The sequence below is a fragment of the Puma concolor genome, chromosome C1, assembly GCF_028749965.1.
Source record: "Puma concolor isolate L17-30 chromosome C1, mPumCon1.1.hap2, whole genome shotgun sequence".
In the NCBI taxonomy this organism is placed as follows: Eukaryota; Metazoa; Chordata; class Mammalia; order Carnivora; family Felidae; genus Puma; species Puma concolor.
Window position 1 is genome coordinate 1,343,166 of NC_141674.1, and position 22,589 is coordinate 1,365,754.

Here is a 22,589-nt window from a genome sequence, read left to right on the forward strand (position 1 = left end):
CCATCGGTCAGCAGATCTTTCCTGTGTGGGCGGGACAGCCTGGACGGCCGTCCCTGTGTCCCACTACCCAGCATGCAGCAGGCGCTTAATTACTGTGGGCTAAACAGACTGTGGCCTCCTGGAGGCAGGGGCAGCTCTGGAGTCAGGACAAGGCCCCAAGGGCTCCGGACCCTCCCAGCTTCCTTAGCAGGGCTGGGCGGAGCCCCTCAGCCGTGGGCGACCGCCCCTCCTCACCGGGCCCAGGCCTGTCTCAGGGCCTAACCCGGGGCGGGCCTGGGCTGCAGGCTTGACTTCCTGCTTTCTGGATCGTGATTCCAGGGAGCCCGTCTGTCTTGTGCCACATATGGCAGCATTGGAATCGGGGTCTCCGGATTCCCTACCTTATCTGGGGGCCGATCGAGCCCACTTGTGTCCGAGGGTCTTCAGTCCCTCAGAAGGGGACACGGAGACACAGGCCTGGGGCCGCTTACTGGGGGACGAGCAGTCTGTGCCCCGGCAGGTCCCGGTCTGGCTCCCCGCGGGCGGGTGGGTGTCAGAATGTCCAGGCGCGGGGGCGCGGGGGCCCCCCCGGGCGGCTCGGTCGGCCGAACGTCCAACTCTCGGCCTCTGCTCAGTTCACGATCTCACGGTTTGTGTGATGGAGCCTCGCGGCGGGCTCTGCGCTGAGCCTGGCGTCTGCTGGGGATTCTGTCCGTCTTTCCCTCGCAGAATAAATAAACTTAAAAGAAAATGACATCCAGTGACCTTGTTTAAACAAAAGAGAAAGGAAACTAGAGGCACACTGTTCGTCTCATGACGACAGCTCAGGGGAAAACAGGTTACGGAATGTCCTGAAAACAGAACCACTGCTCCCAAACGCAGGCGCATCCTCTCCGCTGGCAGGGGGCGGGGGGCGGGGGTGCACCTGCTGCCTGCAGCGGGGGCTTCCCGTGTGCGGCTGGGGCCGGGCTCCGGTCGGTGCAGGACCCTCGGAGGCCGTGGCCTTGGGGCTTCACATGCTACCCCACGTGCAACACGTCAGCTCAGGGCGCATGTCTGTTTATTTTGATGTAATTCACAGGAGTTGTAAGAAATCATACAGACTCCGTGCGCCCTTTGCCTGACGTCCCCCGTGGGTAACGTCTTACAAAGCTATGTTCGGGGTTTACGGCCGACATGGTCACGACACAGCACGCTCAGTCAACACAAGGATCCCTCCGTCTTTCTTTTTACAATTTTCTTGATTTGCTTTTAAAAAATTGTGGCGAAATATACGGAAGATTTGCCGTCCTAACCATTGGTAAGTGCACAGCTCGGGGGCGTTAAGCACATCCACACTGAGGCCAGGCCCACCGTCCATCTCCAGAACTTTCCGTCTTCCCAAACTGACGCTTCCCCCGCCCCCAGACCCTGGGGCCCACTCTCTCCAGGCACTCGGTGACGCCAGGCCCCTCGTGCCACTGGATTCAGGGGGACTCTGTCCTCGTGACCGGCTTAGTTCACCGAGCACGGGATCCTTTAGGTCAGCCGTGCCGCAGCGCACGTCCCAGCTCCGGTGACACTCCCCTGATGGGTCCGTTCATGTGTGACAGACACCCGGGGCCGTGTGAATAATGCTGCTGTGAACACGGGCGTGCAGGCCCTGGAGGCGGCCCCTGCCGGCAGGACCTGCACCGGATTCGTCTCCGAACCCCTCGGTGCAGGGCTGAGCGCTGGACGGCAGGGAGTGCGGGGGCCGGAGAGGAGGTGGGGTGTGGAGTGTGCGGCAGACCGGAACCGTCCTGACTGTCCGGAAGGCGTCTCTTCTGGGGAAAGCGTGGGCTCCCTTGAGGCTGGCCTGGTGGCCCGGCCTTCCCCCACCGTGAATGCCGCTACATCTCTCACTCAGCTTTTTTCTTGCAGAAGTGAAACCCACACGGTGCAGGAGAGAACAAAGCAGAAAGCGGAAGTTGGCCCTTCGGGGGAGCTGTCCCCACGCCCCCAGCGGAAAGATGCCTGACGTTTCTCGGGGCGCGGGACGCCCTACGTGCTGGCGGCCGTCTGCGTGTGGCTGTCGGGACCGGCCTGCCGGAGTTCCCTCCAGGTGACCAGCGCCAGCCTGAGAAACTGCGCTTCTTGCCTCTTGTGGCCCCTCGACCAGAAGAACGAGAACCCCGGTCGTCGTCCTGCAGCCGGACGGCCAGGCACATGCCTGAGCCGTGAGGTCGGGGGATTGCCTGTGCCAGCCAGGGACACTCCCGCGGGCGCTGGTCGGCGGGACCGGGTCTGGGCTGTGCTGCGCCTGAGTGCGGCCAGGAGCAGGGGCCTCCGGGACCGGGGGTCTTAACGCCCCTCGCCGCCGTCGTGGGCAGCCTGGATCAAGGCAGGGGGGTGCGCGAGACCAGCCGCCAGGATTAGCCGGTCTTGTGGTGGCCTGACGGTGATTCTGTTTTGTCTGAGCGCACACCCGGTCCGTGTCCTTGTGGATGCCGACGCACCGCGACGTCACGTGACGCAGCAGGACAGCGCAAGCCCGGCTCCCGGCGCGGGCCAGCTCTCCTCGGGCGGCGGCTCTCCTCCACCTCACGTGTGCCCGGGGCATTTGTGCCAGGCGCTGGGGACACAGCTCCCTGTCCCCAGGAGCTCACATTCTGCTTGGACACTGCCCTGAACTGTGTGCCCCCCAAATTCATGAGTTGAAGCCCTGACTCGAACTTGACTGCATTTGGACACAAGGCTTTCAGGGGGTCGTTAGGGTCATATGAGGTCATAAGGGCAGAGCCTGACCCCACAGGTCCGGTGTCCTTCGGAGGAGGAGACATCTGAGGTCTCTCTCTCGACGCGTGTGCACAGAGGAGGGCGGCGTGGGGGCCCAGGGACATGGCAGTGTCCACCGTCCGGGGAGAGAGGCCTCAGAACCACCTCGCTGGCGCCTTGATCTCGGACTTCCCTCCTCCAGAACCGGGAGACATAGAAGTGTGTTGTTTGAGCCGCCCACCCGGGGCATGCGGTCTTGACAGCTCCAGTGACTGTCCCCAGTGACAGCCCCGATGTGAGTCCACCCCTGGCCCGGCCCCCCTGACCCACTTCCTCCAGGTTAGAGCAGCGTGTTCCAGAATGGCCATCCCACCGTGGCTCTGGCGGCACTGGCCTCTCCCTCAGCACGACCGTGAGCCTCAGTGAGGATGCTTCAGGTGCCCGATGGTCCCCAAGATGTCAGGTGCAGCTGCCTGAAGCTCCCCGCCCCCCCCCCCCCGAGTGCTAGTCGTGCTCAGTTCGGGGCCCGGATTGTCCGATTCTGAACGGAACAGAAACAGGGGAGCCCTCCGCCTTCCAGAACTCTCTCCCTGAGCTGAAAGCCGAGAGGCAGTGCCGAGTGGTGACCAGGGCTGGGAACGCTTCCTCTGCCCGCGCTCGCTGGCTCCTCCAGAGCTGTGGGGCCTCCTTGCCTGGCCTGCTCTCTGCCTCGGTTTCCTTGTCTGTAAAGTGATGGTTCCCAGGGTGCCGACCCTGTTCAGCACAGGGCTGCGGTGAGCATGAGGCCTGCACCAGGGACAGGGTGCAGGCGAACTGCTGTCCTTCCTGCGGGGCCCGGGAGGAGCCGTGGGGGGTGAGTGAGCATGAGGCTCCAGGACACGAGGACTTGGAATATGCGGGAACTGAGGGTCGGTGCGGCTGGAGGACGGGAGGGGGCAGGGGGAGCAGGTGAGGAGTTGGAGAGGCAGCCAGGGCCTGACTGTGCGGGGCACTGAGGGGCTCTGGTCAGAGGCACCAGAGGGTGTGGGGAGGGGCAAACCCGGCCCGAGTTAGAGCTGGAAACGGTGCCTGCCCCAGCCTGGGCAGCAGAGACAGGGCTGCGGGTGGTGCTGTGTGCCTGGGGAGGGAGGGGTGAGGATGTTCCGAGCAGTGTCTCCAAGCCCAGAAGGGGCGGGGCGTAGGGTGTGGGGCTGTGAAGAGTGGAGCACAGCCACTCCCAGGGGTCTGGTTTTGGGGGGGAGGAGAAGGCCCTACCCAGTGCCGGGGAGGAGTGGGGGGGCGGGGGGGTGCCGGGCACACCAGGCTTGGGACGCAGGCAGATGGGGGTCAGCAGCTGGCTCTGGAGCTGGGGTGGGGGGGGACAGGCGTCTGGGCAGAGGACAGCCTCCCAGTTCTGCCCCTCGACCTCTGGGAAGTCCCAGGCCACCCGAGCACCCTCTGGCCCTCGGCTGAGCCCTCACCGCCTTGTCCTTCCCTCTGCCGCAGGTGTGAGGCCCCGCAGTGCGTTCCATTCACCCTCCTCCACACCATGACCGTGACCCCTGGAGGCTCCCTGCCTCTGGGCATCACCCACATCCCTCTCTTGGGGCCCTCCAGCTCTGCAGCCTGCCCCCCCCCCCCCCAGTTCCCACCTGGACAACCACTGGAGCCTCCTCGTCAAGCTCCTGTCCCCTTGGTCCACCCTGCACACCAGCCGGAACACTGCACAGCCTTCACAGCACGGGACGTACCGGAATCTCCCATCTCTGCGTAGGACTGGGCCTCGGCCAGCACCCGTGGCCAGCCCCTGCCTCACCGACAGCGGACGCCAGGTGCTTCCCAGCTGCATGGCCCAACCTATCTTAGGTTCTTTCTCAGAGATGCCCTTCCCTACCTCGCCCCCCACCAGGGCTCGTATTCATCCTTCAGAGCCCCGCCTGGCCCCTGCCCAACCCCCGCCCAAGTGGGTGCTCATCACATGACTCTATTTCTGGCTTTTATTTTTATTTACTAAAAATTTTTTCAATGTTTATTTATTTTTATTTTTATTTTATTTTATTTTTTTTTCAACGTTTATTTATTTTTGGGACAGAGAGACAGAGCATGAACAAGGGAGGGGCAGAGAGAGGGAGACACAGAATCGGAAACAGGCTCCAGGCTCTGAGCCATCAGCCCAGAGCCTGACGCGGGGCTCGAACTCATGGACCGCGAGATCGTGACCTGGCTGAAGTCGGACGCTTAACCGACTGCGCCACCCAGGCGCCCCAATGTTTATTTATTTTTGAGAGAGAGCAGGGGAGGGGCAGAGAGAGAGAGGGAGAGACAGAATCCGAAGCAGCTCCAGGCTCTGAGCTGTCACCACAGAGCCCCACGCGGGGCTCGAACTCATAAACTGCGAGATCATGACCTGAGCCGAAGTCGGACGCTTCACCGACTGAGCCACCCAGGTGCCCCTCTTTTTCTGGCTTTTTGATGTGGCTCCCTCCTGAGACCTTGAGCCCCAGGAGGTCGAGGACCAGGCTGCTTTGCCTGTGAGCACATTGTCCAGCCTGGGGCTCACACAGAGCAGGGGAAGCTGAGGGTGGCCAGAATGCAGGGGAGAGGTGGGGGAGCTTCTGTAGTGGAGCGTCAGGATGCTCCCGCCTCCCACTCTCCGAAGTCCGGCTCAAGCACCATGGTTCACACCACCTCTCTCCTACCCTCCAGAGACCCTGGAGATCTCTGTCTTAAGAAGAAAGGGGAAATGTGATTGGGGGATTCCCAGAGTCCCTGTGCAGTGTCCTGACCGGGAGGTCACTGTGATGCAGAGGGAACAGGCAGCCTGGCCCGGGCAGGGCCCTCAGGGTGAGGCATCCGGCGTGAGCCCTGTGGGTCTCTGGGCACAGGCTCCGGCTGAGACGGGGGAGGGGCAGGGGTCCCAGGACCCAGGTCTCAGGGGGTTATGGGAGGAGATGCCTGGGGGGGTGGGCTCCACCTCATCTCCCAGGAAAGATGGGGTGTGGGAGCCACAGACATGCTGATTCCTGGGTGCCTAGCACTGAGGAAGGGGAGGGCCACACCTGGCAGGTGACAGCCAGCAACGGGGGAGCGGAGGGCCCTATCTCCAGCCTCCTCCTTCTGTCTCACCTCCTCAATGATGAGTCAGGTGCCCCTGCCTGGTCCTACCCTGCTGCCCAGGATCTCCTCCCCAGGGTCCCTTAGAAATGGAATTAGGTAGTGACCATGAGGGCATTGGCGGCTGCCAGTGGGACCCTTAGCCACCCCTATCCTGAGGAGCATGGCAGGAGTTGGAAGGTCAGTGGGGGTGTGACAGGAGGCACAGTGGTTGCCAGCGCCCCCAGACCCTACCTTGAGCATGCTCTGAGGCCCCTGTGTGCTGCTGGGGTTCCTAGAACATTCTAGAACATTCCCGATGCAAATGAGGGTTGAGTGGAGCGTGCCCCTTCCCCTTCGTTGGAAACCCCCAGATGGCCTACAGGCAGGAGGGTGTACACGCCCACATGAACAGCAGCATGGAGGTACCCTCTAGCAGGCTTCCGGTGTGGGGACGTGGCCTGTACTGGTGGCTGTCCCCCGGGGCCTCCCAAGCCCCCACCTGTCCTCAGGGGCAGGGCCGGTTGTCCTGGGGGACCGTGATCACCACTGCAGAAAGAGAGCATTCATCTGGGGGCACTGCAGGCAGGGGGAGCAGAAAGGGGACAGGGGAGATGCCAGGGCTGGTTCTGCGAGGACGGGGTCCCGTGAGGGAGGCAGACATTCCAGAGACACCCTCACAAGAAGGAACGTGAGGTCAGGGGCTCCTCTCCTGTGTCCTCTGCATCGCCCCCCAGGGCTCCTGGTGCTGCGGCCACAGAGCAGGGGGGCGGCTGGCCAGCTGAGGGGCAAGGAGAAAACAGCGGGCCGCCTGGCGCCCGGGCTTCATTGACAACGGTGACTGAGCCCTGGGGCTTTTCCCGAGCGATGAGCAGGACAGCGGCCCCCACCGCCACCCCTGGAGTCCCAGCCTCTCCACATGCGTGGGCGTCAGCGTGCCCGCTGCAGAGCCCGGCCGTCACGCACAGGTGGGGTCCAAGGTCGGAGGCACACAGGACCGCGTCCTCCTGCCTTGCTCCGGGACTCTGCCCACATGGGCTCTTCCCTCCCACGGGCGTCGGGTCGGCCTGGGCACGCTGGGGGAGAGCCAGCAAGCCCCGCGAGCATCAGCCACGTCCCCTAGCCTCTGAACAAGGACGGGCAGGTCCAGACTGTCTCTGGGGCTGTCCTTGCCCAGGTAGTTCAGTCCGGTGCACGCAGGACGGACGTCTTGAGTTCCCTGCCGACCCCCTGCCCGGCTCTGCGGTGGCCGCGGTGGCTGGGAGACCCTGGAGGCCCAACATGGAGTCAGGCTGGGGGTTCGAGCACAGCGCTGCTGCGGACGCGCTGTGTCCCAGTGGCCCTGGACGGGCCACCTAACCTCTCTGCTTCCACACCTTTGGAACCACGAGCCTCGGCTGGCATGTGGCACCCAGTTAACTCTGTTGCGACCAGCCCCCGTGAGGACACGGTGCTCAGTCCTCCCCTCCCTGCCCGGCCCGGGTCCCAGAGGCTGGGGAGTGTCCGTTAAAACGTCACACACCAACGTGTGACCCAACCTGCTCGGTGATTTCTTTGTAAGATGATTTCCAGTGATGGAGTTGAAACCAAGAAGAAATATAGCAGTCCTGGTGCGCTCCCGATGACAGTTAGGGGACCTGTGGTGACTGTCCGGGTGGGGGCTCCCTCCAACAGCCCCTCAGGGCTGGGAGCCGAGCCTGTGCTCACGGGGGGCCTCGCGGGGGCTCCCCAGCCCTTGGGTCCCACCTGACACCCCCCGGCCCCGGCCTTGGAGGACGCCGTCCTGGGGGATGGTGATCAGAGGTGGACCCCGCTTCTGAGCGCTGGGAGGCTTTTGACAACAGGACAGCGGCAGCCCCCACCCCATCCTTGTGACTTCACCCCTGCCCGCTTCCTTTCCCGGCACCCAGGCTGTCCTCCTCAGCGTCCCCTGAGAAATGGAAGAGGTAGCGATCCCAGGGACATTGGTGCCAAGGTCAGTCTGGGCTGGGAGACCAGCGATCCGCTCAGTGGATCCTGGGTCTGGCGATGGGGACCTACCCGGGGCCTGTGGAGCTGGACATCGGGGCCGGGATGGGTCTCATTGATTTGCAGCCTCAGAGACGAGGGAAGTCAGAGGGTGTCATGCCTGTCACATGACCACGGGCTGAAGCGATGTGGGAGCCATGGGGCTCTGGGGGAGACTCCCCAAGATACTTCCCATTCGAGGTGCCAGCGGGGGTGGGGTGGGGCTAACCACCGGGTGCCTCGCACCAGCCCCCCGCCGGCCTCTTAGGGCACCGGGCATGTGGTGGTCCCCCACCCCTAAGCTGTCCACACGTCCACCGGCTCCAGGGGCAGCCACGATGCTGGGAAGCCAGGGTGGGGAGGGCCCCTTCTGGACGGGAAGTTGGGGTTTGGGTCCCAGCATGGTGTGCACCCAAGAGACCCTGGGCCCGGGGCGCCTGAGTGGCTCTGTTGGTTGAGCGCCCAACTTGGGCTTAGGTCATGATCTCACAGTTCATGGGTTCGAGCCCCGCATGGGCTCGCTGCTGTAAGCACAGAGCCCGCTTTCGATCCTCTGTCTCCCCTCTCTCTGCCCCTCCTCTGCTCGCGCTGTCTCCCTCAAAAATAAATTAAAAAAGAAAAGAAAGAGGGGCGCCTGGGTGACTGAGATGGTTGAACGTCTGACTTCAGCTCAGGCCACGATCTCGCGGTCCGCGGGTCCGAGCCCCGTGTCGGGCTCTGTGCTGACGGCTCGGAGCCTGGAGCCTGCTTCGGATTCTGCGTCTCCCTCTCTCTGCCCCTCCTTTGCTCACGCTTTGTCTCTCTCTCTCTCTCTCTCTTTCAAAAATAAATAAACATTAAAACAATTTTTTTTAATATTAAAAAAAAAAGAAAGAAAACCAAGAGAACCTGGGCCAGACCTGTTGCTTTCCGAGCCCATCTATCTATCTGTGAAATGGGAACAAGAACGAACCAGCCCAGCCCCTTCCCAGGGACAGGTGAGGTGTGGACACAGTGGGTGGGCTCAGGGAAAGCAAAGCGTGGCCTCCGTCTCTCATCCCCACGGGAGACTCAGGGGGCTCCCCCCTACACCCAGGCTCCAGCGGTCTGGGGAGACACCCTTCTGCAGTGCTGTGCTCAGAAATACGCACATGGAAAGCAGGAACCCCAGTCCCCGGTGGAGGAGGGGATGTGCCCTGCAGGGCCCTGTGTGGGAGACGGGTTCCTTCGGAGGGGACGGAGGGGACGGAGGGGACGGTCACCCTGCTTCAGCAGAAGCTGAGACAGGGGACAGGAAACCAGGAAGACTCCTTTTGTGGCCTCAAGGGGGGCTGCTAACGGACAGGGGAGGGGCAGGGGAACTTGCCCAGCCGGAACTTAGGGCGCGCTCAGCGCCCAGGCAGGAGGAAGGCACCCAGGCTCTGCCCCTGTGGCCCTGCCTCCGGCCTTTGCACACCCCTTCCCCCCTCCCCTCTACCTCTGCTCTTGAGGAGGGGGCTGACAGGCCGCACCCCCTGCCCCCAGGTGGCATGTGTGTGATACTCCTCTACAGTCCCGGCTGCCCAATGCCACAGGAAAGGGTTAGCCGACAGAGGTCACAGTCCTGCAGGATCTGAGTCTCCGTCGCCCTCCATGGTGATGTGGGGACAATGGCAGATAGAACTAAATTTCCTTCTAACCTGCAGCCCATGGAGAGATACTTAGGCGGGCGGAACAAAATCCCCACCGGGAAAACAACCTTAGCCTGACAGCAGCCAGGCCTCCAGGACCCGGGGAGTCTTTAGCATGTGAAAGTGTCACTGGAAACTTCCCCTGGACTTCACCTCCCCTGACTCCAGACTCCGGGCTGGCTGTGAGCCCAGTGTCTCCTCCTGAATCCGGGGCAGCGCTTCCTGCCCAGGGATCAGGTCCCCGTCTTTACTAAAATCACCTTTTATGCACCAAAGACGGCTTCAAGAATTCTTTCTTGGCCGCGAACCCCACTGTCACCCCAAAAACCTCATCACTCGGCCTGGTCACCTTCCGTCTCCTGCACCCCACTCCAGCCTCCACTGTGGGCTCCAGTCCCTGCTCCCCGGGGCAGTTAGGAAAGTTCTAAGAAACGACACGCCTCCTCATTGGCCCACAACAGCTTTTCTTTTACTTTCGAAAGGGCTGGTTCCGGACTGAGCGCAAGTCGAATCTGCTGACAGGGGTCCTGGGGCCGCGGCTGGGGAATGAAGGGTCCTGAGGGGGAGCACAGAGCCTCTCTGAGGCTGGGGGCCGCCCCCCTGGAGCCGGGCACCCGAGACTGATGACATGAGCCTGGTGAGTCCTCTGAGCCCGTGCGTGTGTGTGCGTGTGTGTGCGTGTGTGTGTCCCAGCCCTCTCCGGGGACCTGCCCTGGGCCACAGCCACTTCCTGTCTCCTGTAGGCTTTTGTTCCCCAGCTGCCCTAGCTCTTGGGCTGACTCAGGCCCCGGCACTCGGCCCCTGCTACCAGCGGTTGGTGAACAGACTGGCAGGAAGCCATCCCCCCAAGCAGCAGTGTTCCTCTCCGTCCACCTTCCCCCACCACCCTTTCCTGGGCCTCAGGGGCAGCACCCCCCGCCCCCACTGGAGGGCGCTGCTCCTGGAAAGCAGGATTCCAGCAACGGACTCCTCCCCACCCACCGGCCACAGCCCGGTGCTCAGTGATAAAGTCCTTGTTTGTGCAGAGAGGGCGGGATCCGGGACTTGGCCCGGCTGGCGGCTAGCCCCCCCGGCAGTTACTCCTCAGGAGGGCCCCCCCCCCGGGGCTGTGGGCTGAGTCAGCCCGGGAACCGGGGCCCCCCAGATAGCCCTCCTCCCCACCCCCTGCCCAGAGCCGCCTGCCTCCCCTGCGCGGCCTGTGACTCCTCAGGGCGTCCCTGCTCTGTCCGTGCGGTTCCCCAAGGGCTGCTGCCCCCACATTTCACAGGGGGTGAGCCCGGGGCCCCGGGGACAGCCCTGGCAGCTCCCCCCTCGCCTCCCCAGCTGTGCCCTGTCTCCACAGACCCTGTACCTGCTCCTCCTGGGGCCCCTGCGCTGCTCCTTGGCCGCGGCCCCGTGCAAAGAGGAGGAGTATCCGGTAGGGGCCGAGTGCTGCCCGAAGTGCGGCCCAGGTACGTGCAGGCCTGGGGGCAGGGGGACAGGCAGGGGCGGGTGAAGCCCCCTCAGCCCCTCTTCCACTCTTCTTCCCGAGACCCTGGGGTCCCTTCCTGCACAGGGATGGGGCCCGGGGGCCCCAGCCAGCCCATTCATGGCCAGGAGCTGGGCCATGCCCACACCTCCTTCCAGAGTCATGCCCACACCTCCTTCCAGAGCATTCCTACCCGTCCCCGAGCAGGCTCGCTGGTGAGAGGCAGCGGGGCACCGTGTGTGGCGTGGGGAGCAGCTCGGGTGCCCTTCGGTCCTGGGGGTGTGGTCACACCTGCTGGGGGCCTCCGGGTGGCAGCACGCGTGAGCCCCCTCAGGGCCCTCCCCAGGCCCGAGTGACACGGAGCCTCTGGGGTGCAGGTTACCGGGTGCAGGAGGCCTGCGGGGAGCTGACCGGCACGCTGTGTGTCCCCTGCGACCCGGGGACCTACACGGCCCACCTCAATGGCCTGAGCGAGTGTCTTCAGTGTCGTGTGTGTGACCCAGGTAAGAACACTGGCCCCAAAGGCTACCCGCCTCTGTCCCATCCCACATCCCGCTGTGGGGGCGTGCCCACGTGACCGGACCAGATGCTGGGCCAGGCCGGTCTGCCTCCCGGGCAGAGGTCTGCAGGCACATCCTTCAGGGAGCCTTGGGCCTCTGTCCACCCCTGTCTCTCCCCGGAGTGGGGTCAGTGCCTTTGTAACCCCGTTAGCCAGGCCCTCCAGAGCTCAGGGACCGTGTCAGTCACATGGACACCTGAGCCTGCGGCCAGCCCTGATGGAGCCCCAGGGTCCCGTACTGCTTGCCCCGCGCACGGGTCCTGAGGGTCTGGACCTCGCCCACTCGCAGCGTGCGGGTTCTCGCGACCTCCCCACCCCCCCCCCCAGCCTCCACACCACACCGCGGCGGGCCCTACTCGCGGCTCAGCGCTCTGACCCTCACCTTCTTCCTGCCAGGTGGTCTGGGGTGGAGGGACCCCAGGAGGAAAGACAGGGGCACAGGTGGAGGCTGGAATGCATTTGGGTCCAGCCAGGTGGGGTCAGGGGCTGGGAGCCTCGGGCTCACCCACAGATCCTGCGATGCCGCTGAACAAAACACCTGTCTTATCGGGCTGAGGTTGGGGTGCAGAGGCACAGAGGCTGCCCCTCAGCAGGGGTGCAGGGGTGAGCCCAGGCCCGGCGCTATCCCCACCTCCCTCCCCGCCACTGCCAGCTGGGGGAGGGGCTCTCACTGCTCTGTCGCTGCCATCTGACTAGCCTGATAGACTGCCTGAGGGGCGGGGTCTTCAGGTGTGGGTGTTGCGGGCCGGGTCCTGCTTCCTGGGACTGCCCCGGGGCTGGGGCCGGTGGCTGACTGTGGTTCCTACTTCCTGTGTGCGCCTGCTGCCACCAATCTCCGGTTCCCCACCAGGCCGGCTCCCCGGCAGGTGCTGGGTTCGGGCTGAGCGGGCAGTGCGCCCGGCGGGATCTCTGGCGGGAGCAGAGCTGGCCCCAGACACACGCACCAGGCTGCGCCGCTGGGCTGGGGGCCTGTCGCCAACCTGTCCGCAGGCGGGAGCCCTCAGGCCCACGGTGCTGTCCGGGCCTCTGCTTGGCCTCCTCCTGGGACGGGGCGCTCAGCACTGCCCGCGGCAGCTGCTCTTAGCTCCTTCTCTTGGGTCCCAGCCATGGGCCTGGTGACCAGGCGACAGTGCTCCAGAACAGAGAACACCGTGTGCGTCTGTGACCAGGGCCACTTCTGCGTTAGTGAGTCGGGGGACGACTGTGCGGAGTGCCGTCCCCACACGGCCTGCAGACCTGGCCAGAGGGTACAGCAGAGAGGTGAGCGGGAGACTGCGGGCAGCCGGCCTCCTGGTCCCCAGCACCCTCTAGGAGATGGACCCCAGACCCAAGCCCGGGGTGGGGGGAGCCCAGCTGCCCCGCTGGCCTGATCCCCTGCATCCTCTCTGCCTGGCCCTGTCATTTCTCAGGCACGGAGTGGCAGGACAGGGTGTGTGAGGACTGCCCTCCAGAGACCTTCTCGCCCAGTGGGACCCTGGAGGAGTGCCGGCCCTGGACCAGGTAGATGATCCCAGGGTGGTCTCAGCCCTGTGTCCCTGGGAGGGGCTCCTCCAGCTCCCCTGGCAGATGAGGCCCCACCCTGCTGTTCCCTATCGTGCGCCAGCCTCCGGGGAGCCCCTGCCTGGACTCTGGGGCTCACACACCCCATCACGTTAGCCGAGAACTGAAAGTCAGTAGATGCGAGCTTCCTGGAGGCCAAGGACGGACCTTCTTCCCTGGGGCAGGTCTGGAGGGATGCTGCCGCCAGATTCCCAGTCCCCTGTGGTTCTGGGGTGTCCCCAGATATCGGGGCCATGGGGGCTCCCAGCGGATCTGGAGTCAGGGAGGTTCTCAAAGTGAGGGCTCCATTCTTCCTGCGACCATCCCCGGAGCCCAGAGCTAACCTGGGCCCTCACAGTGTCCCTGGGCGGAGGTGGGGGGGGGGGGGGCTGGGGTGACCAGATGTGGCTGCTGGTGGGCGACATCCTGCCTCCCTCGGGTCTGTCCGTCTGTCTGTCATGCCGGCTCTAAGGGTCGTGCCCCCCTGACCAGGGCTCTCTCTGCCCTGTCTCCTCCGACCCCGTGCCTCTCTGTCTTGCTGCCTCTCCCCGGCCCTCTTCCCTGACCCGTCTCCCCGTAGCAGCGAGGCCTGGAAAGGCAGAGGGACCCGAGTTCACACCCAGAGCCGCCGAGCGCCTTGCCACGGGGCGGTTGCCTCCACCTCGTGGAGCCTGGCGGCGCCTCGGGGACACCCCCCACCCCTAGGTCGAGTGAGCATCAGGCCCCCACACTGCTGTCTCCTAGGTGCAACGGCCCTTTTCAGAGCCTTTTAAATGCTGGGACCAGCAGCTCCGATGTCAAGTGCTCCTCCTGGAGCCTTTCTCTTTTTGTGGGCTTGACCTTTTCCGTACTCCTGCTTGGTGGCATAATACCCATAGTCATCTGGCTACTGAGGAAAAGGATGAAAACCAGACGGTCACCTGGTAAGCAAGGGGGTGTGGTCCCATCAGGGCTCAGGGCCCCAGCAGGCGTGTTGGGAGGAGGTCAGCAGGAGCCGTGGGCAGGGCTGGGTCCTCCCGAGAGGCCTCACATCGTTCGCTCAGTCGCTCGGTCCCTGCCCGCTTATCTGCCCTGCTGCGGGCTCCATCTGGGCCAGGCCCCCGCCCTGGCCCCGCAGACCCGGCTCTGGCCTCCAGCAGGGAGCGGGCGCTCGGCAAGGAGTCCAAGCGGGGAAGGTCAGCCACCTTCTCAGGCTGTCAGCTAGTCCGTGCTGGGCCCTCGCCCCAGGGTCCCCAGGCCGCAGGCAGGCCTCAGGGTCCCGGGCTCTGAGCGTGCCGCCCAGTGGCCGGTGTTCTTTCTCACCCGACTCAGGGGCGCCTGTTCCCCGGGGGACCCTCCCCTGTGAAGTGTCCACTCCCTTTCCCTGGATCACCATCACATCGGGGCGCGTTAGGGACAGGTTGTGGCAGCTGGAGGCTCGGGCAGGAAGTGCCCCCACGTTGTCACGAGTCCTGGGCTCCCTGGCGGACAAGTCCGCATGGGTCCGGCCTGTCTCCCGGAGGGTCCTTCTCTCAGGGAAGGCCACACAGAGAGAAGTCAGGAGCTTGGGTCCCCCCAACCCCCAATGCTGAGCGGACTCTATGTGACACAGGGTCTCTGTTTTGCAGGGGGACCCGCCAAGGGGAGACTCTTACAGGTATTATGGACCATTCCCCGGCCCCCACCCACTGGAGGTGATGCCTTCGGGGTGGGTGGGGCTCCCGGTTCTCTGAGGGGCCTGGGTCCTTCGGGCCAAGCCACCTCCTCGCCTTAGAAAGCCAGGAAGACCCCGAACACAAGGCCCACGGGCGGGGCCCATTACAGGCGGGTCTTCGTGTGGAAATTCCCCATCGAGACACAGAAGGGCGTGCCGTGTCCACCCAGGTCCCGCAGGCCCCGCCGGACGTCACCACAGTGGCTTTGGAGGAGACGGCATCCGTGTTTCCCGGGAGGGACCAGCCCACCGATCGCCGGCTCTAGGAGGCGGACGTCTGAGACATCTCAGGCTGTGCCCGCTCGAAGCCGCCAGGCCCCCGAGGGCAGACTGTGGGCCCTCAGACTCGACGCAGCAGAGGGATACCGGCCGCCGCTCAGGGGGCTCGGGGACCTCCCACGCCTCCCATCAACTTCGCGGGGGCCCGCCTCCCTGCCACCTGTGCTGTCCACGTGTAGACCCAGCCCTGTGAGGACACTGCCACTCTTGGCTCCAAGCCCCGCTCACTCCCAGCCCCTCTGGGCCTCGGCTAGCTCTTCTGTAGGATGGGCCTGCCCGCACCTACCTCACAGCTGCGGCGACACTGGAGGGACCACAAATGCGACACTGGAGGGACCATGAATGCGGCACGACACGTGACTGTCACGTTTGCAAGTGATTTCTAAATTGGAGGTGTATTTGTTTAACAAATACAAAATTTGCTTTTTAATTTCTCGTTAAAAAGTATATTTTGGAAGGATGTTTTGAGAGTATGTAAACCTCCTGTTTCTCCCAAAACTTTCATCCACTGATGATTTAAAAGATTTTTTTTATTAAAAAAAATTTTTTTTTTTCAACGTTTATTTATTTTTGGGACAGAGAGAGACAGAGCATGAACGGGGGAGGGGCAGAGAGAGAGGGAGACACAGAATCGGAAACAGGCTCCAGGCTCTGAGCCATCAGCCCAGAGCCTGACGCGAGGCTCGAACTCCCGGACCGCGAGATCGTGACCTGGCTGAAGTCGGATGCTCAACCGACTGCGCCACCCAGGCGCCCCTAAAAAATTTTTTAATGGTTATTTATTTTTGAGAGAGAGAGAGAGAGAGTCAGCGAGTGTGGGGGAGGGGCATAGAGAGAGGGAGAGAGAGAATCCCAAGAAGGCTCTGAGCTGTCAGCACAGAGCCCGACGTGGGGCTCGAACCCACGAACCGCGAGATCGCGACCTGGGCGGAGGTCAGACGCTTACTGAGCCCCCCAGCGCCCTGACAATTTTTGCCTGAAAAGTGATTGTGAGGGTTTCCAGTCGGGGATGTGACTCCCCCTCGTGCACTAGTGAGTTAGCGTCTGTGGACGGAGCGCTTCCCCTGCGGGCCCTACGGTGGCCCGTGCTTCCTACTTCGACAGAGGATTGTGATACATGACTGTCATTATTTTGAGGCACATGCTGTCCCAGATTTGTCTTACAAGACGCTGTTTGACTCGTTTCTGATGCACAGCCCCTGCTCTGTCTCCCGAGAATCCAAGGAGCTCAGCAACCCACACACCGGCTTCCAGAGCATTCTCCATCAAAACCACCAGGCTGCTCCTAGAACGGCTGGCCCAGGCCGGGGCCTCGGGAGTGACAGGCTCACCGTGAAACCTCCCTTCATACAACGTTCGATGCGGCCACTCAGTGTGCATCAGCCCAAAGCGCCCCCAGAAGGTCCCCCTGGGGGTTACGTCCGAGTCCTCTCAGGTCACTTTCCTGCCTGCCCGCGGCCACCGGGGCCACCAGGCCACAGGGCCTCATCCCAGCACCTAAACGGCGCCAGGTGGGGCAGCAAGGATCAGCAGAAGCCCCCAGGGCCTCTGGACCAGCACCCCAGGCCCAGGGTGCCCTCGGGCTCACCTGTGCAGGCTGACGGCCAAGCTCACCAAGGAGACTATAAATCCCACCCAGAGCGTTAGCGAGGTGCTAGCTCTCCAGTGAGATGTTTGCACATCACGGGTGTGTCAGAACCTTCGAAAGCACCACAGAATTCAAGAGGTAACATCTCCCAGAACACATGGTTACAGACAGCACGTGCAGTGGACCGGCTCCGAGCCCTCACTGGGCCATTTTAGGCTTTTTTTTGTCTTTCGGGATGTTTTTTGCCCCGATTCTATTTTCTATTAAGCACCTTTTTTTTTTTTTTATGTTTATTTATTTCTGAGACAGAGACAGAGCATGAGCGGGGGAGGGGCAGAGAGAGAGGGAGACACAGAATCCGAAGTGGGCTCCAGGCTCTGAGCTGTCGGCACAGAGCCCGACTTAAGGCTCGAACTCACAAACCGTGAGATCATGACCCGAGCTGAAGTCGGTCGCTCAACTGACTGAGCCACCCAGGCGCCCCCCTCCCCTTTTTTTTTTTAGAAACGCTGCCATGGAGAAGATGCCCATAGAATCCCAGAGACCAGCCCAGAGCCTCAGACAGGAGCTCAGAAATACAGGAGGATACAGGCATTCACGGGCTCTTTAACTGCTGTGTTTATTTTGTGCTGAGAGTGGCCCCCCCACCTTTGCCAGTCTGGGGGTTGAACGAGTTAGAGGTTTCCAGAGGGAAGCCATGGGACAGGTTAGGACAGGCTGGTCCCTGCTCAGAGGGACTCAACACACAGCATCACCAGGTCTTGGCTGCCGGGCCCACCTCCCAGCCCTCGCAAGCCCCTCCCCGTCCCTCCCTTCTCCCGCAGCGCACACGGCCCTGGGCCCTCAGTGGCTGCTCACCGAAGGCCTGAGCCTGCTCCCCCTCTGCAAACCCCACCCCCGTGACCACTTCACCCCTGCGTCTGTCTCTGCCTCCACCTCTATCCCCTCGGCTCCTGCCTCCGCCCAGGGTCTCGAGGGAGCGGAGCAGGGCCACTCAGGCCAGCAACCCTGCGTCCATCGGGAGGAGCTCTTTTCTGCTACCAGCTCCCTTCCCGCTGGCCGGCAGGAGGCTGGGGCCTTGCTGGCCTGGTGGCTCCTTTCTCTGCAGGTGAACTGGGGGTGGGGGGTGGGGACAGGCAGGCATCTCCTTGAAGGAGCCCTGATGTTGGAGCTGCACCTTGGGGAACCAGGGTCCATGCCCCCCTGCTCTCTCAGTCCCTGGCGGGGTCCCGAGCCCTTCCCTTCCCCTGACGGCTCTCTTCCCGGGACCTCAGGGCCCCTAGGTCAGCAGCCTCCCCTACGGCTCACCCCACCCTCGGCTCACTTCCTGGGTAGATCTTCACCGGCCCCATGCTTCCCTCCAGGGCACAAGGAGACCCATGTGGGCTGGTTTCCAGTGCTGGGGGGTGGGGGAGGGACACTGAACCCCATGTCCTCGGTCAGTGTGCTCTCATCAGGCAGCTCTGGGTTCTGAGGGCAGGGGTCCTGGTGCCCAGGGGAGGGGGCTTCTTGCCGAACCCGGCACTGTGACCCATGGGGCTCCCCCCGCCCAGGGGCCAGGAGGCAGGAGAGCAGTCCGGGTCTCGGTGGGCATCCCGGACCCTGATCAGGAGGGCTTACCAGGCACGCAGGCAGTCTTCACGCATCTTTCAGAACTCCAGGTCCAGGTGTGGCGGACAGTGGACAAGTGCCCTGGTGGTCACATCCTAGAACTCTCCTTGACCCGGGCAGCACCCCGCAGGAGAAGGCCGGCCTTGCAGGAGGATGCTACTTTTCACTGCTTCAGTGGGAGGAAGGAAAGCTTCCTACTACCCAGCAACAGTCCAGCCGATGAGAGCCTCTCACAGCTCAGCCAGTGAGAAACAGTCACAGCCCAGCCAATGAGAAACCGTCACAAGCTAACCAATGAGAGCCTCTCACAGCTCAGCCAGTGAGAGACTGTCACAGGCCAGCCAATGAGAAGCCACTACACTTCAAGCTCTGTCTTATTCCAGTGAAGTTAACAGCCTATCCCAGCTCCCTCTGTGCTCTACGAAGGAACCTCCGCCGGGCTTTCCTCTGCGTTGTTGTCTGCAATTGCATCCTGGATTGCAATTCTCTGCTATTTCCAAATAAAACCATTTTTTTTTTTGCTGGTAAAGTAACTGGCAGTGTAATTTTTTAAGGCTAACAAAGGATCTAATCAACAAGGGTCCGATGCGGACCTGTAAAACAGAATTGAAACTCAAATAATGAAAAACAATTATATTTTAAATGAATAAGACAACTACCAAGAAAAACTAACCCTATGCTGATGAGGGAAACAAAGGCAAGAGAAATGTGGCTTAAATTAAAATCTCCTTACAGCTTGCTGCCCACGGACAGACACCTGAAACATGCCAAAGGTGACCTTCCTCGAGGAATTCATGGCTGCATTAGTGCCTTAATGTTTGTGTCTTATTACAGGCTAAAAGTAACCTTATCTTAACAGCAGCTAGCCCCTCAAGGTCCTGAAAGCCTTGCTTCCAAATTCCTTAGAGACTGCACTGTCCATAACCCTCAGTAATTAAAAAGTATGTAGTCATTCACTCCTTCTTATTGGGACACTTTCGTGTCAATTGCTCAGGCTGCAATCCTCTAGCCAATGGCTGCTCTACAGGGAGGAGGAAGCTGGAAGTTAGTCCCCTGGCCGGAATGGTAATAAGACCCAGAAACTCGATGCCCTCTCTTTATTCCTATTCTTTTTTTTTTTTTTTTTAATTTTTAATGTTTATCTTGTGAGAGAGAAAGAAAGAAAGAGAGCAAGAGAGAGACAGGAGGAGTAGAGAGGGAGAGAGAAATCGGGGTTCAAACTCACAAACTGTGAGATCATGACCTTGGCCAAAACCAAGGGTCAGACGCTTAACCAACTGACCCACCCAGGTGCCCCTCTTTATTCCTATTCTTATATAGAGTTGTCTTTTGGGAGTTAGGACAGCCACCTAAGTCCCCAGGACGGCTGCTAATCTTAAAGACTCTCACGTGAAGTTTCCTCCTCATTGGTCTAATGTGATCCCCTCCACATCCCTGGTCTAGCCGCTTCTGGCTGCAAGACTTAGGCTCAGGGTGGGCCGAAACCAGCACTCGAGTGAATCAAAGCCCCACTGGGGTTGGCTTCCTAGAGAAGTTAGCTGTAAAAGTCTACATATGCTGGAATGTTGCTTACACTGTGATGGATTTCGCTCTTTACTATTTTTTCATCAGTGTCCCCTACTGACTACTGAAATTACAAAATTGGATAATTTCCCCTTATAAAGCTCTTCTGGTGTTTGCCATGGGTGAAAAATGGCACGGCCTTCATGGCAAGGCGCAGCACAGTGTTTTGGTCCATGTGCAGACACCCATTTTGCAGTCTAGCATGCGTCGGGGAACGGGGGGCCTTTTCAGCTGCCCGGTGATCATAGTGATTTTGTTTGAGGGACCCCTCCAGTCGCTTTGACACCGGGAACCTGTAACATATTCCGCACGAGACGTCACCCGGGAGTCGGGCCAGGGGGGATTCTTGGTAATGAACCTCTAGGCTTCTTCCTTGGTCCCCAAGGTCTCTCCCTTGGGATGCCTTTTAATCCACTGGAATCAATTCAGATCGCAAGATTCAAAAAAGGTCTTCTGTCAAACTGCACGGCCTCAGTACTCCTGGGGAGACAAGAAAAAAGAGCTCATTGACGGGACTTTTAAAGCTTCAGTACAGTTAGATCTCTTCTGCAGGAAATGGGGCAAATGGTCTGAGGCACCCTGTGTCCAGCCCTGCATGGCCCTAAATCACGACCCTGATCGAAGGGCCTCTTGCAGAATGCGTTTGGCCACTAACCAGGCCGATGAACTCCCTCCTGATATACTGGATGGTTGTCTAAACAGGCCTCGTCTGGAAAAAGCCAGGTTGCTGGAGGAAGCACAGGCCATCCCTAACGAAAGGGACTCTGACGCTCTCACTGTCCCTCCTGACAGACTCAGGTTATTCTAGCTGTGTGTGGGGGCCTCTCCCTCCTTCATTCCCGGGGTTATTGAGTGTGATAACTGGAGCCAATTGGCTCTGGTTAGTCTATCCAGGGACAGGGACTTTATGGAAAATTCCCAAGCAGCTGCTGAAACTCCTTTTGTTTCAGGGAAGCTCCCCGTCTTCTCTGGTCCGGCACGACTGCCCATTTCCACTTGCTTGTGGACGAAAAAATAATCTGCATCCGCTCATGTGTCCGAGCTGACAGGCTTGGGGACCGGGAGGCCTCTTTCTCTGTCCTCTGGGCTTTTTTCAGCTTCCAGCATTCCTGCACCCCACCTCTTCCCCCTCCCCCTCCCCTTCCTCTTGTCTGTGCACCGCCTCGGGTGCGGGTGCGGCCTGCATAGCCGGCTCCTGTACAATTCTGGGTGCCTCGGGGGCCACCGGCCCCTCCTCCTCAGTGTCCAGGAGCGAAGGGCACCCCCTTTACGGGGGCCCCAGGGAAAAATCGACAGCGGGGGACACACAGGTGGAACACATTTGGCGTTTACACTAATTTGTTGGCTCAATTATGACAGACATGTCTTTAGAGTCATCAACATAAATATGAAAATTTTTCTACCTAGGTTTACTGAAGGTCAAATAAGCTCGTGTTCTCTCTGTTGCAAACTGTTGGCAAAGGGATTCCTTGAAATGACGGTTCATTTTGCCCCTAAATATATTTTAAAAGGATACTGGTAGGGGGCGCCTGGGTGGCTCACTCGGTTAAGCGCCCAACTCTTGATTTCCGCTCAGGTCATGATCTCACAGCTCAGGGATTGAGCCCCACGTGGTCGGGCTCTGTGCTGACAGCCTGTGGAGCCTGCTTGGGATTCTTTCTCTCCCTCTCTCTGCCCCTCCCGCACTTGAGCTCTCTCCCTCTCTCTCTCAAAATAAATAAATATTAAAAAAATAAAAGTACACCGGTATAACATTAAAATTCTGCTTTTCTCTCTGTTTAAAGACAAAGTTTTCTTGGATTGTTGGTCTGCTCTTGATTAAAAAAAAGTAATAAAAGATTTTTTCTCTCTTATTTATTTTTATTTATTAAGATGTTTTAATGTTTATTTTTGAGAGACAGAGACAGAGTGTGAGCGGGGGAGGGGCAGAGAGAGAGGGAGACACAGAATTCGAAGCAGGCTCCAGGCTCTGAGCTGGCAGCACAGAGCCCGACGCGGGGTTTGAACTCACGAACCCTGAGATCATGACCTGAGCTGAAGTCGGACGCTTAACCGACTGAGACACCCAGGCGCCCCAAGGGTTTTTTCTCTTTTGTCTCCCTGGAAAATCAAGGTTTTTATGCTCTGTCTTTATTGAGTCTTTGGTTACTTAATAACTAAAACTCATCAATATTAAAGGAGCTGAGTTTTGCTAACCACTACCCAACCCTACATATTTGCCTTTGGAATCTCTTATTGCCACCTTGGTTAAATAAATAAATAAAAGTTTTAAGTTTTATAATGATCTGTAATCCTATCTAGGCACGTGCTTTATAATTTTCTGAAGTTTTTAACAAACTTCCCCAAGATTTAAGTTGTAAATGAAGTCTTTTTGACCAATTAGGCTTATTTGGTATGTTAAGTTACTTGGAAAGCCCTGTCAAACAAATAATTTTACATCTTAGGTTGTATTGCCGGGGTAAGTGCTAGAACTTCAAATATACTATATGAAATTCCTGCCGTTTTAATTTGTGTTGATAATAAGGTCATCCCTTAACATCCTAACTGGTGAAATGTTATGTTGCAGAAATAACTGAATTCCCTTGTCAACTGCATTTGTCTTTTGCAATTTACCAAATGAGTTTCATCTTCAAAGAGACTTGTATCTTTATGATAAAAGTCCTCTTGGACTTCTTAAACAAATGCAACTGGAAAGTCATATTTCAGAGAGAGATGCATAGACTCAGACATGACCAAACAGCTTAAAGGAATTGAGGTTGACTTCATGAAACACGGAAATGTTGGCCTGACACTTTGCTTAGAGTTCCCAGCGGCCTCACCGGGTGAGTAAAGAAGGTCACCTCCTG

At 60.1% G+C, this 22,589-nt stretch overlaps 2 protein-coding genes across 5 annotated transcripts; one reads left to right on the forward strand and one right to left on the reverse strand.

Moving 5' to 3' along the window:
- Window positions 1–1,022: 1,022 nt before the first annotated feature.
- LOC147577715 (uncharacterized) lies at window positions 1,023–18,295 on the reverse strand. The gene is made up of 2 exons (XM_086715442.1): window positions 18,190–18,295; window positions 1,023–2,911 (listed from the first exon to the last, which is right to left on the reverse strand). The coding sequence occupies exon 2, from the start codon at window positions 2,558–2,560 to the stop codon at window positions 1,559–1,561; it is 1,002 nt and encodes a 333-aa protein (XP_086571568.1). The 5' UTR covers window positions 2,561–2,911; window positions 18,190–18,295; the 3' UTR covers window positions 1,023–1,558.
- TNFRSF14 (TNF receptor superfamily member 14) lies at window positions 9,929–15,538 on the forward strand. Of its 4 annotated transcripts, XM_025934839.2 has the most exons (8): window positions 9,929–10,080; window positions 10,786–10,894; window positions 11,289–11,414; window positions 12,575–12,730; window positions 12,880–12,970; window positions 13,754–13,932; window positions 14,617–14,645; window positions 14,873–15,119. In XM_025934839.2, the coding sequence occupies exons 1-8, from the start codon at window positions 10,072–10,074 to the stop codon at window positions 14,966–14,968; spliced, it is 795 nt and encodes a 264-aa protein (XP_025790624.1). In that variant the 5' UTR covers window positions 9,929–10,071; the 3' UTR covers window positions 14,969–15,119. The 4 variants fall into 4 exon arrangements, with proteins under 4 accessions (XP_025790624.1, XP_086571569.1, XP_025790625.1 ...); XM_086715443.1 differs by lacking the exon at window positions 13,754–13,932 and having other exon boundaries at window positions 14,873–15,538; XM_025934840.2 differs by lacking the exon at window positions 12,575–12,730.
- Window positions 18,296–22,589: the final 4,294 nt, after the last annotated feature.

What these genes read in the sequence shown, in the direction of transcription:
- TNFRSF14 (XM_086715443.1), top strand. An exon ending in CTGCCCGAAGTGCGGCCCAG is followed by an intron (nt 10,895 to 11,288) that starts GTACGTGCAGGC and finishes TCTGGGGTGCAG; the next exon opens with GTTACCGGGTGCAGGAGGCC. An exon ending in GAGTGCCGGCCCTGGACCAG is followed by an intron (nt 12,971 to 14,616) that starts GTAGATGATCCC and finishes TCTGTTTTGCAG; the next exon opens with GGGGACCCGCCAAGGGGAGA.
- LOC147577715 (XM_086715442.1), bottom strand. Translation starts at nt 2,560, where the DNA reads ATGCCCCGGGCACACGTGAGGTGGAGGAGAGCCGCCGCCCGAGGAGAG.